General features: G+C 37.5%; 1 protein-coding gene across 3 annotated transcripts; it reads right to left on the minus strand.

Moving 5' to 3' along the window:
- Nucleotides 1-2536: 2536 nt before the first annotated feature.
- Nucleotides 2537-6885, minus strand: LOC106298797 (nucleolar protein 10-like). 3 transcript variants are annotated; one of them, XM_013734935.1, is made up of 16 exons: nt 6625-6885; nt 6406-6504; nt 6219-6310; nt 6043-6143; nt 5881-5971; nt 5741-5799; nt 5540-5660; nt 5392-5457; nt 5263-5315; nt 5065-5173; nt 4793-4981; nt 4549-4707; nt 4376-4468; nt 4096-4284; nt 3121-3311; nt 2538-3032 (listed from the first exon to the last, which is right to left on the minus strand). In XM_013734935.1, exons 1-16 carry the CDS (start codon nt 6752-6754, stop codon nt 2621-2623), a joined length of 2154 nt encoding a protein of 717 aa, XP_013590389.1. In that variant the 5' UTR covers nt 6755-6885; the 3' UTR covers nt 2538-2620. The 3 variants fall into 3 exon arrangements, with proteins under 3 accessions (XP_013590390.1, XP_013590389.1, XP_013590388.1); XM_013734934.1 differs by having other exon boundaries at nt 5392-5460; XM_013734936.1 differs by lacking the exon at nt 4376-4468 and having other exon boundaries at nt 2537-3032; nt 5392-5460.
- Nucleotides 6886-15795: the final 8910 nt, after the last annotated feature.

The following is a 15795-nucleotide window of genomic DNA, read 5'->3' on the forward strand; positions in this document are numbered from 1 at the left end:
ATGTTCCAAAATTAAAACGACTTTAAGTTACGTGTGGTTTAAGAGTTTTTATGTTTTTGAATTGAGTTTATTGTACCAATTAAGTTGTGTGTTTTTATTTGTTGTATTACATCGTGTGTATTTGAATTTTCATAAGTTTTATTTGTTTAATAAAAAATATTGTATTTTTAAAAATAGTTAAAAATATAAATGTATTTTTTTTTTAAATATGTCATTTTAATTATTTATGTTAATTATACTCGAAATTATTATTTATGTAACTATTAAATTGTAAATAATAATAAGATGATTTAAAAAAATGGTGGGGTAGGGTGTTGAATTTTATTAAACAAAACTATTGTAGATGTTAAAAATAAAATGAGTGTTGAATAATTAGGTGGAAGAAAGAGAAGATGATGTGGAGTGTTAAAAAGAGAAAAAGAAGGTGTTGAATAAATCAACCATTGTAGATAGTCTAATAATAAGATTTAGAGTAGTTGGAATAGCACAAGAGTGTAACTGATTATCTGAACCTGGAATCATATGACAATTAACAAGCACGAAAGTGGAATTGATTAACGCAACCCGAACCCTGAATGAATTAGATACCTAGGCGCATACGAGAGTTGGTCTAGGATTTAGATGAACATTATCCATTGAGCGTTAATACTTAGTTTATACTTGATTAGGCCTAAGAATATAGGAGATAACTTATAACATAACTTTTTCGATTTATAATATAAATTTAACATCTAAAGATTTATAAGCACTTATAATCATGTTATAAGTGGGAAACCTTCAGACACAACATTCTCCATAAATGACTTAAAGTAATTTTATAATATAAATTACGTGTGGGATTTTAAAAAACATTAATAGTTATTACAGCGCATTATCTACTAATATATATATATATATATTAGTTACTTTAAATCATGTACAATATTATTTCAATTGTTTGTCAACTAATATTAATTCATTCTAAAATTATTTTTATTTTTAAACATGATTAACATAATAAAATTTATAAAACCAGCAACCAATCAAGTTATTATAATTCTTAAAATATTTTTATGAGCTACACTTAAACATAATTACTTAGGTCATTTCTTAATATGATATTACCAAGTACAGCATATCTTTTAACATTGGTTAGTAACTTAGTATAGAACAAAGTGAAAATGTTTTGTAAATTTTTCCTCCATAAATCTGCATTATTCATTTTTTGGGATTCAAAATCCAAATTTATCATTAATAACCCATTAGTCAAACTACCCATTAGTCAAACTATCACATACTATGTAACTGATTTTAGTTTATAGGAATACGTGGAATGAGATTAATTAAAAAAAATGGAATACAAGCAAATGGAATCATAGCAGTTAAAGAAATAAGATGAATGAAATTACAAATACACTATAACCTCTATAAATTAATATTCGATAAATTAATAATCTCTATAAATTAATAAATTTTGCCAGTCACAACTTGGGTCGGTTCAAAATTTGACATAAATCAATAAAATAATAAGATAATATCTTTTTAAAAAATTCTATGTAAATATACGGTCCTATTAAAATTATAAATTAATAATTTATATGTATACATATTTTATATAAGTAAAAACCTATTATTATATTGTTTGTTTTATATGCACAATAAAATTATCTTTATATTTTCTTAACAATTAATATATTTTTGATGAGATTTAGTAATATTATATCTAAAACCACATTTAAGTTCTATACAATATATATTATATATACCAAATAATATAATATAATTAATATAAATGTCAAATTTCAGAAAATAACAATTAATTTCTATACACTAAAATCAAATATTTTTTTTATCTTAGAATAAATATATCTTAAAATAAAAATTTAAATAAATAAAATTTTGTAAATTAATATCTCTATAAATTAATAAAATTTCAAAGTCTCAACATTATTAATATATAGAGGTTCTGCTGTTAACATAACTGGTAGTCTTTTACGGGAATATAGTGGGATGGAAACAAATTTAATTTAAACTTAATAGAACTTTCTAAATAATATAAACCTGTTATTTTATTTTTTCATTCTTCTTATTCCATCCATTCACGAGACTTTTTGTTTATGAATGATTTTTAACTTCATCACATTCCTTTCCATGTATTCCATTGGAATTGATGGAATAAAGATTTCTTTTCATTCAACTCAAATGGTAATTTTTCTGTGGAATTTTCATGAATGGCTCATTCCACATAATTTTATTCCAAAAAATATATATCCAGTTGCAGCCTAAAAGGGCTTCCATATATGCACTTTACACAAGCAAGCGAATAATGTTGATCTGATTAAGACATCAGACTAAAAACATTTCAAGAACAGGTCAAAAACGTTCCAAAATTGCAAATATGAATCAGAATTTCCTTAATTGACCCACATTTTCCTCCAAAATAGTACTCCATCCGTTTCATAATACTTGATGTTTTGTAATAGTGCATAAAGATTAAGAAAATTACATTTTCTTAGAAAAATATTTTAAAGATATAATTTTAAAATCAGTTAACCAATTATAAAAAAGACTGTAAAATCTAATTGGTTGAACAGTTTACAGTAAAGTTAAAATTAACCTTAAAATCTCAAAACTTACTTAATCATTGGCAGCCTCTTCCTTGGGAACCAGCACGTCCACGCACACCTCCTCCTCTACCCCGGAAACCACCACCTCCTCTACCCCGGAAACCACCACCTCCTCTACCCCTGAAACCGCCTCTAACAACATCCTGTTTCAGTCCAAGAGACTGAACCCCTCTCCTCTTGTTTCTTTCCCCGTCCCCATCCTCGTCATCTCTATGATCTTCTCTGTATGTGGATGAACGTCCAGCGTTGAAAGAAATCTCCCGAGAACCTCCAGGGCCGAACTTAACATCTTTAGAGGCTCCAAAGTTGCCACGCTGGTTCTCCATAGCCTTAACACGCTCGCCCATCGGAAGACTGTCTTCTTTAGCCAGTGATCTCCCGTTGTGGAAAGCTTCAGCATGCCGCTCGTTTTTCACTACAAACAACCTGACACCAAGCTTTCCACATTAGGAAAGAACAAAAACATATAATGTGTGATGTCAAAACCCTGGAATGTACTTAAAACCGCACTAACTTTGGAGTTTTCAATTTCTTGCTTGGCCTCCCATCGTCTGAACCACGTGATGCTTCAGAATCGCTGCTCTCATCATCATCATCTGATACAGCTTCAAAGTGTTCATCCAACAAAGAAGGTTGCTTATTAGAAGAAGAAGCAACAGGGTGTAGGACACGATATTCATATGATTCTGGATCGATTTGGAAGTCCTGCAACCCACAAAGAGATTCTCAAGAACAGAGCAACAAAAAGAAACAAACAAAAGCCTCGAAAAGATTGTTGTCTGTGTTTTAAAAGGCGCATGGCGCTCTAAGGCGAGGAGGTTGGAGCCATGCGCCTTGCGCCATGGCGGTCCAAGGCGCTCGCCTTATAGATTGTACACATTCAAACATATAATAGTAGAATAGAGCTACAGAGGAACTTAGAAATGCATTGATAGTTTTCCTATGTTAGAAGCATGTGTACGTGGTAGCTCTACACACTATAACTGTATGGTTATGTACAAAAGATAGTTATAGAGTAGTTCAGACAGTTAGAGTCGTGTACAATCTAATATAGTCAGCTATAGCAGTTAGTCATATACACACTAATACAGTCACATATATACTCATTGATAAAATCCAATAACTAAAACAGAGAACTTGAAAACTAAAAATCTAAATTCAGTCTCCAACCCGAAACACCTAAAACTCTATGGATCTAAGCTTCATGTTGTAAGGGTCTTTAAAGGGTTGGTCAGAGTAGTTGTTACATGGTTTTCAAGATGTTTAAAGGGTTTGGTGAAAGTAGTTTTTAATAGAAACTACAAAGCACGCTTTTGAAGCGCTTAAGGCGCATTGTAGTTTAGCCAAAGGCGCAGTATGGCGAGCGCCTTACGGACTTAGCCTCGCCTTAGAGGTCTATGGCGGTGGGACCGTCGCCTTACTGCGCCTTCCGCCTTGCGCCTTTGCGCAAAAGGCGATCGCCTTTTTAAACACAGATTGTTGTTATTACCGGATTATGGAACATGTTGTCAAACCGACCACATGAGAAATCCTCGCCACTAAGTCCAGGTTTCTTCTTCTTCGACACTTTCTTTACAGCCTCCTCATCCTCAACACTCTTCTTATCCTCTTCTGCACCCTCCTCGTTGTGTATGGTGGCTGCTAGATCACGGTTTACCTTTGGCAAGTTTATCTTCTTCTGCAGGAACAACAACAAAACACGCAGAGATGTATGTAAGAAGCCAACGTACCCAAAATGATGAATCTGCTTAGATGTCAGAAATACTAACTGTGATTCTCTGGCTACGTTCCGCTTCTAGTTTCTTTTGCTTATTGCTTTCTTTGTAATTATCATAAGCAAAAGATTCAACCTCTGCCAAAGCCTTTTAAAAAAAAAAAAATGAAAGAAACATCTTAGAGACTAATCTAAAGTTACTAGTGTATGACAATGTTAAGGACTCACATCTTTGTATAGATGGTGTTTCATAAAATATCCATGCATCTGAGCTTTCAGAAGATCTGTGCCAATCAAAGGAGTCAGCTGCAACTTCTCCAGCTCTTCCTTCGTCACAAACTTGTAATTATCGTAAATAGTTGTCTGTCCAGTTTCCTCCATCTCTTCCTGAGAACACGATTTTAAGAAACAAGTGTTAGTAACAATGGTCACACCAGATTATAAAAAAATTTGGAATCAGAGAAGTATATACCGTTAGGTTTTCGAGAGGAGAACACCATTTAGGAGCAGGACCAAGTTCAGGTATGAAGTAAGATGGGATTAGACTAGAGTTTAAAGCCATAAGCATAAGTCCACTTCCAGGGAACACACAAATGTCGTTTATTTCTCCTCCGCTGAGAGACATATGTGTTGTCGGTTGAATGCTCGTCATCCCTTCTCCCTGAAAAAAATGAACGCTATCAAAGGCTGTACCTAGCCAAACTTTGTAGTATATAAAAACCACTGTTACTGGGAGAAGCTTACCGTATTCGGATCCCATATTCTAACAATGTGCTTGTCAGTAGTAATCAGCTTTGGTTCTTGAGTGTTAAGAGTCCGTTGCCACTTAATGCTCAAAATTGGGCTCTCGTACCTGCAAGTTATAGAAAAGTCAGTGAACACAGAGGAAACAAATCTTAAAAGTTATATATATATGATGAGGTTCAAGTTAGTAATACTAACATGTGATCCTTCACTTGTATGGGAGCTGAAGTGCGCAAGTCGTATATGAATACCTGTAGATAACAGAACAGCACAATCAACAGATGATAGCTATACATAGCCAAATTGAAATATAATGTAGAATCAAACCTTTCCGGCACTACTCCCGACAGCTACTTGAAGACCTTCACTGTCATCAAACTCTATAGCAGTAACCTCCTAACAGCCAATACACAAATATGTTATTGGAATCTACAAAAGTCTAATCAGTATAGGAACCATGTGTTAGAAGAATTACTGCAGCAACATCACCGCCATGTGTAACCGCATTGATTCTAGCAGCAGATGATTCCATTCTCATATCGAAACATTCGACAGCACCATCCTCACCACCACAAGCAATTAGTCCATGTAGATTGCTGGATGACAAACATATACAGTAAGTACTCAACATTCTCCTAGTTCAAATCATGAGGAAAATGCCAAAGGATACACAAACCTTCTAGAAACAACATTCAGCGCTGGGGATTGAGTGCTGAGAGGAGATAGAAATCTTCCCTAAGGAGACAAGGCATATCTCACAAATCATTAATATGGCCACACAGACTAATAACATCTTGTTTATCAAAACTAGCGTACCTGCTCCAAGTTGATTCTGTACAGATCTGGTGAAGAAGCAGCGCAAATCAGATCACAGGACCGGGTATCATATGTCAAGTCCCTCCCCATCCTACATATAAAATTGAGCTTTTAGACCAATTCCACAATACAAATCTCACAGACAAACAAAAGCTAAAATACCTTGGGATTCGTAAACTGTGGTGTTTCCCGTATTTGGCGTGTAGATTAATAGAACGATCAGCACATAAGAAGGCAAGCTTTGAGTAGTCATCATCCAATATCTGAAGAAGAGCCCAACATACACATTCTTGAAACCAGAAACAACGAAAGGGATGAAGCAGTAAATTAATGTTTACCTCGAAATCAACAATTGCAGAGTCCAAATGTCTCTCAAACTTCAAACCAAGCTGACCTAGCTCATAAACTTTTACCTGTGATGGATATGTACCTGATTCATTCAACAACGATTAATCAGTGAGAACGCACAAGACAAAACACTTCTTCACCACAAGAAAACAACAAAAGAAGATGAAAAATTATTACCTGAAGCAATAAGATACTCTCCATCAGGAGTAGCTTTGATTCTAGAAGTTGCATTCCCAAACTTGAAACCCTGAATCAGCTCCACTCTTTGCATATAATCTTTGACAGAACATACCCACAAAACATTGAATTTTAGAAAATTTTAAACCTAAAGTTACACTCACATCACAAGGAACAAAAAGTGAGTAGACTTTGAGCAGAGAGTTAACGATTACATACGTGGGTTTTTGCGGAGAGCTCGTTGCTTCTTAGGGTTAAGCCAAGTAGCAACATTGGGGGCACAAGAAACATGGTATAACTTAACTCCGTTAATGGATGTCGACTTCACTCTATCTCCATAAGTCGTCATCTTCAAAGCAAAGTCCACAGTAAGCCTCTACCCTTTGCTTCCAACCCTTGACAGCGAGTTACAGTTAAAACGGAAAGTTAAAGAGAACACGAGTGGAAGGAACCGCCACTTGTTTATATAGGTTTCTGCTCTGGTCGTGCTCCGGCAGAACTAAAGTAGACGACGACCTTATGTTATATAGGTTTCTGGTCTCTATTAGTTTATTAGGCCCATTGAAGCGAAATGGGCCTTTTAACAACTTTATATTCATACCATTGAAGCAAAATGGGCCGGTTACACCATACCATAAGCCATCTAGCTATGCCACTGAGAGGAATAACAATGGAAGGCGGAACTATTACTTGGATCATCCTCGTGAGGCTTATAAGGGCCCTGTGGACAGGGTGATTCGGCGGCGGGATGACCCGTCTTGGAGGAAGAGGTATGGGGGTGCGCGAGTGGAGGCAAAACCTTACGATAGGGACAATGGAGCAAGCCGGCGTGAGAAGAAGTCCCAGCCTCAATCTCGCCATGATGAGAACGTGGTACATGATCAACTGGTGCGTGCGTTGATGGATCGTGGTGATGGTTCTTATGACCATCAAATGCGGAGTGTCTCTCCACTACCGAGGGAAAGTGCAAAGTGGGTGCAGGCTGATCGTGAAGCTTCTCCACTGCAGTTTCAACCGCGTCCGAGTCCAGATCAAAGAAGCTTGGGTGTGGCTACTGTTACGAGGAGAATAGCCAGCGCTACTGTTACGCCATCCCGGGTGATAGCTTAGATGAGAACGTAACAAAACGTTTAAAACTTTGACAGAGCAAGATCCAAAGCCGGCTACGGAAGATGATCAGGTGGTTGAAGCGCTCAATGATATGGATATTACGGAGCAGCTAGATGGTGGTTTGATGGATTGTGAGATGGATAATGATGATTTGATGGAGTTGGAGCTTGCGGAAATGGAAGATAAAAACGGTCATGATCACGTTGCTGATAATAAATCACAGAAGCTGGCTGGTAGATCGTCGAGACATATCAAACATGGTTACAAGTCGAGTGCTTCTTTGGGCATTCAGAAAAATAAATTTGAGATTCTTCTTCGAGGATCTCCACAGAAGAGATCATGTTCCTCTCTTGCAGCTCGTGTGTCTGGTGGAACTGGAGGCTCAAGACGCCATCACCATAGCTCGAGGAGACAGAAAACCGGCTCATCAAAGAGTGATGGTTCGATGGGGTCCAAAAACCCATCACACCTTGATCAATGAGGACGCTCAGTTGGAACTGTAGAGGGATTGAAAACGACCTCACAGTTCGACGCCTTACGGAGATGTGTCAGAAGCATCGCCTAGGACTTGTGTTTCTTTCTGAGATGAAGAACAGAAGGCTGCTGTTGCAAAACATTCAGGCCGACTTAGGATTTGATCATTTGTTTACTGTTGAGCCACTTGGACTCAGCAGAGGTTTAGCTTTATTTTTTATGGATAAATTTCAAGTTAATGTTTTTTTATCAAATTATCGTATGATTGACATTGAGGCAGTCATTGATGGAATAAAAGTCTATATGACGTTTGTTTATGGGGACCCTGTATTAGAAAGAAGAGATCAAGTTTGGGAACGTCTTACGCATTTCTCAACAACAAGAAATGGACCTTAGTTCATGATTGGGGATTTTAATGAAATAACATGTCATAATGAGAAAGCAGGAGGAAGACAACGCCCTGATAGTTCTTTTCTTCTTTTCAAGCAGATGATTAATGACTGTGGTATGCTAGAATTTCCTTTCACGGGTGATATGCTTTCTTGGGTGGGGAAGAGAGCAGGAGGATCAACAGTTCGATGTCGTTTAGACAGAGCTGTAGGAAATGCGGACTGGCATGAGAAGCTTCCCCACTCGACTGTAAAGTACATGAGGCTATGGGGATTGGACCATCGTCCGATTCTTGCAGACATACTCATAAAGCCAACGAGAAGATCCAAAAAGTTTAAGTTTGATAAAAGATGGTTGGATAATGAAGAGCTATGGCAAGTTATCCTTGAGGGATAGAAATCTATGATCTTCCTCCCAATGCGACTATTATGGAACATATTTCCAGCTGCAGGAGAGCCTTGAGTGAATGGCGAAAGCAAAATAATGTCAATTCGGCAAAATTAGTGGAGGAGCTTAAAGAAAAGGTGAAAGGATTGTATGCATATGATAATGCCACAACTGAGGAAATTGCAGCAGCCCTAAAGGAACTCTCAGATGCTCTTAAAGCAGAAGAGATGTTCTGGAAGCAGAAGAGTCGGGTGTTTTGGTTGAGAGAAGGAGATAGAAATACAAAAATTTTCCATGCCTTGACGAAGTAAAGAAGAGCCAGAAATAAGATCACACAGCTCTTAGATAAGAATGGAAATATTGTTGAGGATGAAGAAGGACTAGTAGCCATTGCTACTAGTTATTTTAGGCAGATTTTTGAATCATCGAATTCGGAGGAAATTGAGGAGGCGCTAGCTCAAGTTCAAACGACGATCACTGGTGATATGAATGACAACCTTACAGCTCCGGTCTCTGAATGATAAGTCAAATTACCGCTTTTTGCCATGCACCCAGAGAAGGCCCCAGGACCAGATGGGATGACTGCGCTTTTTTACCAAAAATTATGGGATATAGAAAAAGAAGATTTAACTCTTATGGTTAATAAATTCCTGTTTGAGGGGATGGTGGCGAATGGACTGAATGATACAAATATATGTCTCATCCCGAAGATAACAAAGCCTAATGCAATGGCTCAGTTTAGACCCATTAGCCTGTGCAACGTCAACTACAAGATAATCTCTAAAGTCTTATGCCAGAGGTTAAAAAAAGTACTACCAGGCTTGATATCGGAAACCCAGTCAGCCTTTGTTGCTGGGAGATAGATTTCAGATAATGTTATGATCGCTCAGGAAATGTTCCACGCTTTGCGAACGAAGCCAAGTGGACGAAATAAAAGGATGGCCATCAAGACAGTCATGAGAAAAGCATATGATTGGATGGAGTGGTCTTTTATTGAAGCTGTCCTACGCAAGATGGGTTTCTCAGGAACTTGGATCAGCTGGGTCATGCGATGCATTACATCGGTGAAATATAAGGTTCTCATGAATGGAGAGCCAAGAGGGAATATTACTCCAGGTAGAGGATTACGTCAAGGAGATCCTTTGTCTCCTTTCATTTTTATTCTATGCACGGAAGCGCTCGCTAGCCTTCTTAATCATGCAGAGATACAAGGGAAGATAACAGGGATGCGTGTTACACGCACGTGTCCGTCGGTATCCCACCTTCTCTTTGCTGATGATAACCTTTTCTTCTGTAAGGCGGAGCCTTGTAAATGTGAAGAAGTAATGAAAGTAGTCAGAAGATATGGCAAAGCATCTGGTCAATGTATCAACTTTGACAAATCGTCCTTACTCTTTGGTAAGCGGATTAATGCAACTACTAGACAAGAGATTAAAGATGCATTTGGGATACATAATGAAGGAGGAATGGGAACATACTTAGGCATCCCCGAAGACATAAGCGGATCTAAATGCAAACTTTTTGCATTCCTGAAAGATAAGCTGATGCATAGAGTGAATTGATGGACAGGTAGATGGCTCTCAAAAGGTGGAAAGGAAGTGCTGATTAAATCCATTATGCTCGCTCTTCTGACATACGTCATGTCGACTTTCCTGCTCCCATCGGAGATATGCGAAAATTTAGCCAGTGTCATCGCTCAGTTCTGGTGGAGCTCGAATCCACCAAAAAGAGGAATACACTGGGCAAAATGGGAAAAAGTCTGTCTACCAAGAGAGGAGGGTGGAATTGGCTTCCGAAAGATCCATGAGTTTAATCTGGCTCTTTTGGCTAAACAACTATGGAGACTAGTACAGTTCCCTGATTCTCTGGTCGCTCGAGTCTTACGGGGAAGATATTATAGATTGAGCTCTCCATTAAGAGTAAACGCTGCTAGCAGCCCATCCTATGTGTGGACTGGCATTTCGAAAGGAAATTGCTATTACTGGGAATTAGACAGAAGATACATTCAGGTTATGAAATTAAGGTATGGGAGGATCCATGGATTCCATCGAACCCCGCGAGGCCAGCTGTCCCCATAGCACCAGTGATGCATCCTAATATGAGAGTAAGTGATTTTATTGATCAGGGATCAAAGGATTGGGATGTGGGACTATTGGAGAACTATGCTCAACTCATCGTCGTGATACTTTCTGCTGGAACTTTACAAGGAGTGGCCAATACACGGTCAAATCTGAATATTGGGTGGCCCAGAATTTATTAAAGGTAACAGAGGAAAATGAAGTTTTGGAGCCAAGTATTACAAAGCTACAAGCTTTTGCGTGGAAATTGAAGGCTCCTACGAAGATATGTCATCTTATATGGCAGTTGTTAACTGGTCATGTGGCAGTAACGAGGAACTTAGTTAGACATAATATGAGGTGTGACAATTATTGCCCAAAATGTGGAGAAGTGGAGGAGACCGTCACACATGCAATTTTTGAATGCCCACCAGCTCTTCAAGTGTGGTCTTTATCATCAACTCCGACATGCCCAAATATTTTTCCGGTTTCGAGCATCTACACAAATATGGAATATCTATTCTGGAGGAAGAATGGTATCATTGGGCCAGAGCAAGATAGAGATCTTTATCCCTGGATGATATGGTACATTTGGAAGGTTAGGAATGAAAAAATCTTCAGGGGAATAGATAGAGATCCTTTGGAACTAGTTAGAAATGCAGAGAATGAATGCCAAGCCTGGTTTGATGCTAATGAAGTGGCACAAGCAGTGGCACAAGATAATATAAATGAGGCACCCCAAGTCGTAAGCTTGGGAAACATTTGCTTGTTAGATGGATCTTGGACATCTTCTGCTAACTTTAGTGGAAGCTGATGGGCATGGATGGATAGTTCTGGGAACACTCAACTTATGGGGACAAGAAACTTCCCCCGATGCGAATCACCCTTGCACTCAGAAGTAGAAGCACTGCGGTGGGCAATGGAGAATATGCTGCAACATTCGACCTGCCAGAGCTTTGGGACAGACTGTAAGGAACTAATTGCAATAGTAAAGGACCCTCAGGCGTGGCCAAGCTTTTCGACGGAATTGGAGAGGATAGAGACGCTACAGATATGCTTCCCGGAATTCAACAACACTCACGTTCCACGGGCGCACAATCAGATTGCTGATTTTTTGGCTAAGACTGCTAGATCTTTCCATAGGGAATTACATTTTGTTGGTTGTTCTATTTAAGTGTGGTTACCAGATCACCTCAAGTTTGAGTAATAGAAGGGCCTTTTGACGTCAAAAAAAAAACAACTTTATTTTCAGTAGCTGAAACTATGTGCGGGGCATTCCGCAATGTTCTTAAAACCGGACCGAATCAGTGGTTAGATCAGATTCGACCACGAACCGGTTACGTCAGGATGGATAATTGGTTCGACTATGAATCGGTCAAGTAGTCAGACTGGTCCTCAAAGTTATTTAACTTTATAAATATCACTAAAACTATCAAAAATATATAAACTAACCATATGAACAAAAAATAGTTTATATATATATATATATATATATATTGTTTTATATTTGATATTTATCTATAGTTTAATTATGTGGTATATTTACTAACTTTACTTTTAAATAAATATATTTTAAAAATATTAAACCATGTTTGACCCGTCGAATCATATTGATGACCCAAATAACTATCCGGTTCAACTTCCGGTCCGATTTTAACAACACTGGTGTTCGGGTACCTGTATGAGTTCAGTTCAAATCAATTCGGGTTTTTATTTTTGATGTTAAAGATTTTAACCCAAATTGGATATTTATAAATTTCAGTTTGGTCGGATATTTGCGGATTCGGTTCGGGTTTGGATAACCCGTTTAAATTATTTTTAAATTCATATATACTTTAAATTTTTCAAAATTAAAATATATATATATATATATATATATATATATATATAACATAAAAATTTGAATAATATATACCAAAATACCTAAACTTAACATAGAAAGTAGTTTAGCTTGAATGTTTGGATGGAGAATCAATAGATATTTCAAGAAATTTTGGGTTTTGAGTATTATTTAGCTATATTAGATATTTAATTTTGACTATTTGTATATATTCTTAAGTATTTTGGACAACTTCAAAATATCTTATATAATTTCGATTTTTTATATTAAATCTAAAAATAATTAATATATTTGATTATATACATGTAATTCAGATCTATTTGGATATCCGAAATATTTTGGTTTGGTTCGGATCGGTTCGGTTCGGATTTTGTAGATACCAAAATTTTAAATCCGCTAGAATCTTTAGCCAGTTTCAGTTCGGGTTATAATACTACATTTTCGGATTCTTTTTTTTTCTTCCAGCCCTAGCTGAGACGATAAAACGAAAGCCGCCTTTGAAAAAACCGAACCAGCATTTAATGGGCCTAAAATTTTTTTGAGCCTGTTGAAAACCCTAAATCCTTAATGGGGCTAGTTTAAGAATAACAAGCCTTTAAAATGTCACCGCCGGCTCAAAAAGGAGGGCGAACTACGCATCCGTCCGGGGCCCACCCTAAAATCAACCAAATTTAATTACAAGAGGGGCCTAAATTATTTTTTTCAAACCAAGGGCCCATAATTTTTTTAAAAGTCATTTATAATGCATAAAAAAAAATTTTGTCCAGGAGCCTAATAGAAAGTTAAGCCTGCCCTTTCAACAGCATGTCTCCTCCCTCTAGATCAATCATATCTGTCTCAGATCAGATTCTCAAGTGTTCATCCGAGCAATCTCTTCGAGAAGTATGACTATGGATCTTCATGGAGTCCTTTCCGACATTAACTCCTTGGCCTTCTCTCCGTCTTCATCTTTCTGGTCTTGTTGTTTTCAGTTTACTCCTAGGGCTTTAAAAATGTCCCAGTGGACTTTCTAACTAAAGCCTGTATTTCTTCAAATTTGGGCTCGAGGTCTTGAACCCTAGTAAGTTTAATGAAGTTATGTTGACAAAAAAAAAGGGTTTATGAATTATACTTGAATTTTCTTTGGAAGCTCAAAGGTATGGGAGTAAGCGATATCTTTTACTCTCTCTTTCTTTGTTATAGAGCTGTTCTTTATCATAGGGTTAGATTTGAATTGAAGCTATATGGAACTGTGATTATTTGCATTGATACGATGTTGTTTGACGTAAAAGATAACCTTGATTACTTGTTGCATGAATTCATTGCCGTAAGGGCAGGAGCACATGTCAGTGAAACATTTGTCCAAAATTTTAAAGATTTTATACATAGAAATAGGTCTTCCAATTATTAAAAAAATTATTAACTTTTATTAAATGTCTATAGCCTCAAACTCTCATATTCGGCCATCTTGCCACTAGTGAATTTGTGTTTTATGTTTGTATTTTCCTGAGAAAAGGTTACGCCTTTAGCGTCCGAATCTTTTCTTACTTGGATTAGCACATAGATTCTGAGCAAAGATGGTGGGCCATATCATATGGGATTAAAGTGAACAAGGGGAAGGAGAGACAAGTGAGGTACGATGAGCAGGAAGAAGAGGAGGAGAAGCAATCTAAGTTTGAGCAGAAACGTAAAGAAAGTGTGAAGAAGAAGGCTAAAAGAGAAAGCATTTCAAACGCAGAGGAGGAAGATAATGAAGAGAAGGAAATAACTGAGGATGCAACAGAGAATATTGATACGTGTTGTCCTCTCTAATGATATAAGAGAAAGCATTTGTGCTTGAGAAGGCTTCTCTTGAAGTTGCCAAAGTTGGAAAGGTACATTTGCAAGAGCGGTCATTGTTCGTTTGGATGTCGCTGTGATCACTTGTGATGGAATGTTGTTAGTTTTTCTGTAGCAGCAGCATCTTGTGCATAGTCGCCTTGACATGCAAATGAACAAGACTAGTGTTTGCTATCTTTGTGAAAACATATAATTTGTGAGCCTCTTGTTTACTAATATTTTTCGTTATTCTTTCTTGAGAAAGAATAACAGAAACCCTGCTGATTATTGACCAGACATCACTCATCAGGTGGGAATTTCGAACATTTTTACCTTGTATTTTATAACAAGGTTGTGACTCATCTTGAGTGATCTTTCTCTCTTCAGGCTGTTTTAATGATTTGGATAGTCCGGTCAACAAGGCTGGGTCCGCTGGGAGGTTGAAAGCAGTATATGTTAGAACAGAACATGGTGTTCTTTTTGAAGTTTTCTCTTCGTATAACAAGAACTTATAAGCGGTTCGCTGGAATCATGTGTGAGTTCTCCACTTCTCCCTCTCATCCTCGGCTATGTTTTGTTACTTTTAACCTCTCAGGTAGGCTCTCGATTCTTAATCTCGTCTTGTTGGTTTTTTGCAGTGCAGTTGCTACAAAACCTTAGCATTACTGCAATTGGCAGTCCTCAAAAACTTTTACGTGTGATCAAGAACCCTTTTACAAACTATCTACAGAAAAATAGGTAAAATAAAAGCTCCACGTTATTATAACAACCTGCCCCGTGGGCTCCAAGCTAGCTCTGCAAAGCACCGACTCCAATCCCTCACCTGTAAACCCTACACTACAAGAAAACAGCGGTATTCTGACGGACATTCCGACGGAAAATGAAATCCTCGGAATATCCCGAGGAATTTCCGAGGAAATTCCAAGGAAACACAAAATTTGGTTTCCTCGAAATTTCCTCGGAATAAACCGACGGAATTCCAAGGAAATATCAATCCGTCGGAATATTCCGAGGAAATTCCGAGGAAATATGTGTTCCTCGGAAAAAAACCGATGAATTCCGGGGAAATATTATAGCCGTTGGTGAGCCGTTGGGGGATTTTACAAAATTCCGAGGAAACTTCCGACGAACTAGCCGTTGGCGTCGGAATTCCGTCGGAATTTCCTCGGTCTGTCGGCAGGATTTAAACTATAAATACAAGCACTCCTCTTCCTCTTCATTCACTCCATATCTTCATCCTCCCTCTTACTCTATTTACACACGAATTTGATTCATAAAAAATATGTCTTCTTCAAATTATTTTCGTTCTTGGATCGATCGACCTCATTTGGATCC

Source organism: Brassica oleracea, chromosome C6, assembly GCF_000695525.1.
Source record: "Brassica oleracea var. oleracea cultivar TO1000 chromosome C6, BOL, whole genome shotgun sequence".
Taxonomy (NCBI): Eukaryota; Viridiplantae; Streptophyta; class Magnoliopsida; order Brassicales; family Brassicaceae; genus Brassica; species Brassica oleracea.